At 48.8% G+C, this 2,500-nt stretch overlaps 1 protein-coding gene across 1 annotated transcript in view; it reads left to right on the plus strand.

Moving 5' to 3' along the window:
* LOC125031593 (craniofacial development protein 2-like) overlaps positions 1–1,172 on the plus strand; it is a 10,286-nt gene extending 9,114 nt beyond the window's left edge. The window contains exons 2-3 of the mRNA XM_047622475.1: positions 461–588; positions 760–1,172. Coding sequence (XP_047478431.1) covers positions 461–588; positions 760–1,172 — 541 coding nt within the window. The remainder of the gene's footprint in view (positions 1–460; positions 589–759) is intronic.
* Positions 1,173–2,500: the final 1,328 nt, after the last annotated feature.

Here is a 2,500-nt window from a genome sequence, read left to right on the forward strand (position 1 = left end):
TCGTTATTTCATTTCTTTAAGGCTAGCGTTTTCGTCTTAGAAAAATGGAATTAATTTTCCGCACGGTAAATACTGTGCAACTCGGCGTCATTGTTCCATGTCGTATTGTATTAGGGTATTCTGAATCTAGATGAGAAAAAGATAAAACAAACCAAATTTCCAGTTTCACTTTTAGACTTCCAAAGTTTTTACGTATGCAAACAGGCAAACAGTACCATTAAGATTATACCGTCTTGCAATGGTGACTCTCTCTCTCTCTCTCTCTCTCTCTCTCTCACACACACACACACACACACACACACACACACACACACACACCCACACACACACCCACACCCACACCCACACCCACACCCACACCCACACCCACACCCACACACACACACACACACACACCCACACCCACACCCACACCCACACCCACACCCACACCCACATTCACACCCACACCCACACGCAGATGCACACGCACACGCACAGCATACCGCGGCTGGCGGGTACCCTTCTTCATGCGGTTGAAACAACAAGACATCAAGAAAGAAATGAAAGAAATCAAGGTTTACATCTCTCAACGTTGTCACATGGAACGTCCGTACGCTTTTTGACAAGGACTGATTAGATAGACCTCATAGACGAACAGCACTCATTGCAAACAAACTTGCCAGGTATAAAATTTGTATTGCTGCCATAAGTGAGACCAGGCTTGCCGGTGAGGGTGAACTCTATGAAAGAGGCGCAGGCACACCTTTTTCTGGTCAGGACGTGGACCCGAAAAGAGACGGGAGCCTGGAGTTGGATTGATAGTCAAGTTATCTCTTGTTGGCAAGCTGGTTGGCCTACCGAAAGGAGTGAACGATAGATTTATGACGATGAGACTCCCCCTGTCTCATGGACAGAAGTTTGCCACCATTATCAATGCTTACGTTTCCACCATGACCAATCCAGATGAGGTCAAGGACAAGTTTTATGAAGACCTGAACACTGTCATCGCCGCTGTTCCCAACGCAGACAAGCTCATCATTCTCGGTGACTTCAATGCGAGAGTAGGTCGTGACAGCACCATTTGGGAAGGCGTGATTGGAAAGTACGGGGTCGGCAGCATTGCAGAATATAACCTGATCACCAACACTATCTTCCGCCTCCCAACCCGCAACAGGACACCCGCGATCTAAACACTGGCATCTTATTGACTATATCATCGCCAGGAAGAGAGACAGGCAGCATGTGCGAGTCACAAAGGCCATATGCAACGCTGAATGCTGGACAGCCTCATCATCTCCAAAGTCAAGCTCTGGTTCCAGCCCAAGAGACGCCCTCAGGGTGCGAAACCAACAAGACGCCTCAACGTCGGCAAGCTGAAGGTCCCTGTCATTAAACAGTCATTTGTTGAGTCCCTGCAAAACCGCTTGGAGTTAGCTGTGCTGGATGATAATGATGTTGAAGCAGCATGGACCACACTCCGTGAGACGGTATTCAGCGCAGCTATGGAATGTCTGGGACCCGCCACCAGGAAACACAAGGACTGGTTTGATGAGCATTGCACAGAAATCCAGCAGCTGCTTGATGAAAACCGCCGTGCCTACAAAGCGCACATTGACAACCCAAAGTCAACGGCAAAGAAGGCTGCACTTAGGAATGTTCACAGCAACATCCAGTGGAAACTACACAAGATGCAGGACTCTTGATTGAGCAACAAAGATGATGAGATGCAGGGCTTTGCAGACAGGAAGGACATGAAGAACTTTTACAATGGCCTGAAAGAAGTATACGGCTCCACCACCTCGGGCTCTACTCTACTCCTCAGTGCAGACAGGCAAACGCTGATCACAGACAAGGAGAAAATCCTCGAGAGATGGGCAGAACATTTTGACAGCGTGTTGAACCGCCCATCCACTGTCAACAATGATGCCATTGACCGGCTGCCTCGGGTTCCAATCGATGAGACGCTGGATGCCATTTCCACTTTGGAGGAGACTCGGCAAGCAATACGCCAACTGTCCAGTGGCAAAGCTCCTGGCTCTGATGCTATTCCAGTTGAAGCCTACAAAGAAGGCAGTATGGCTTTAGTGAAGAAACTCCATCATCTCTTCCAGATTGTATGGCAGCATGAGTCAGTTACACAGGACATAAAAGATGCTTCTATCATGCATCTCTACAAACACAAAGGAAATCGTCAGGTTTGCAACAACCACCATGGAATCTCCTTGCTTGCCATTGCAGGCAAAATCCTGGCCAGAGTTCTGCTCAATCGTCTCATTGCACACCTGGAGCAAGGCCTTCTCCCTGAAAGCCAGTGCGGCTTCCGGAAAGACCGTGGGACAATCGACATGGTGTTTGCTGCCAGACAGCTTCAAGAGAAATGTCAGGAACTGAACGCTGACCTGTACTCCACCTACGTCGATCTGACTAAGGCCTTCGACACTGTTAGCAGAGGCGAGTGTCTTTGGAGAATCATGGCAAAGTATGGGGGCCCCAGGAAGTTTAACACCATCATACGTCA

The sequence above is a fragment of the Penaeus chinensis genome, chromosome 13, assembly GCF_019202785.1.
Source record: "Penaeus chinensis breed Huanghai No. 1 chromosome 13, ASM1920278v2, whole genome shotgun sequence".
Taxonomy (NCBI): Eukaryota; Metazoa; Arthropoda; class Malacostraca; order Decapoda; family Penaeidae; genus Penaeus; species Penaeus chinensis.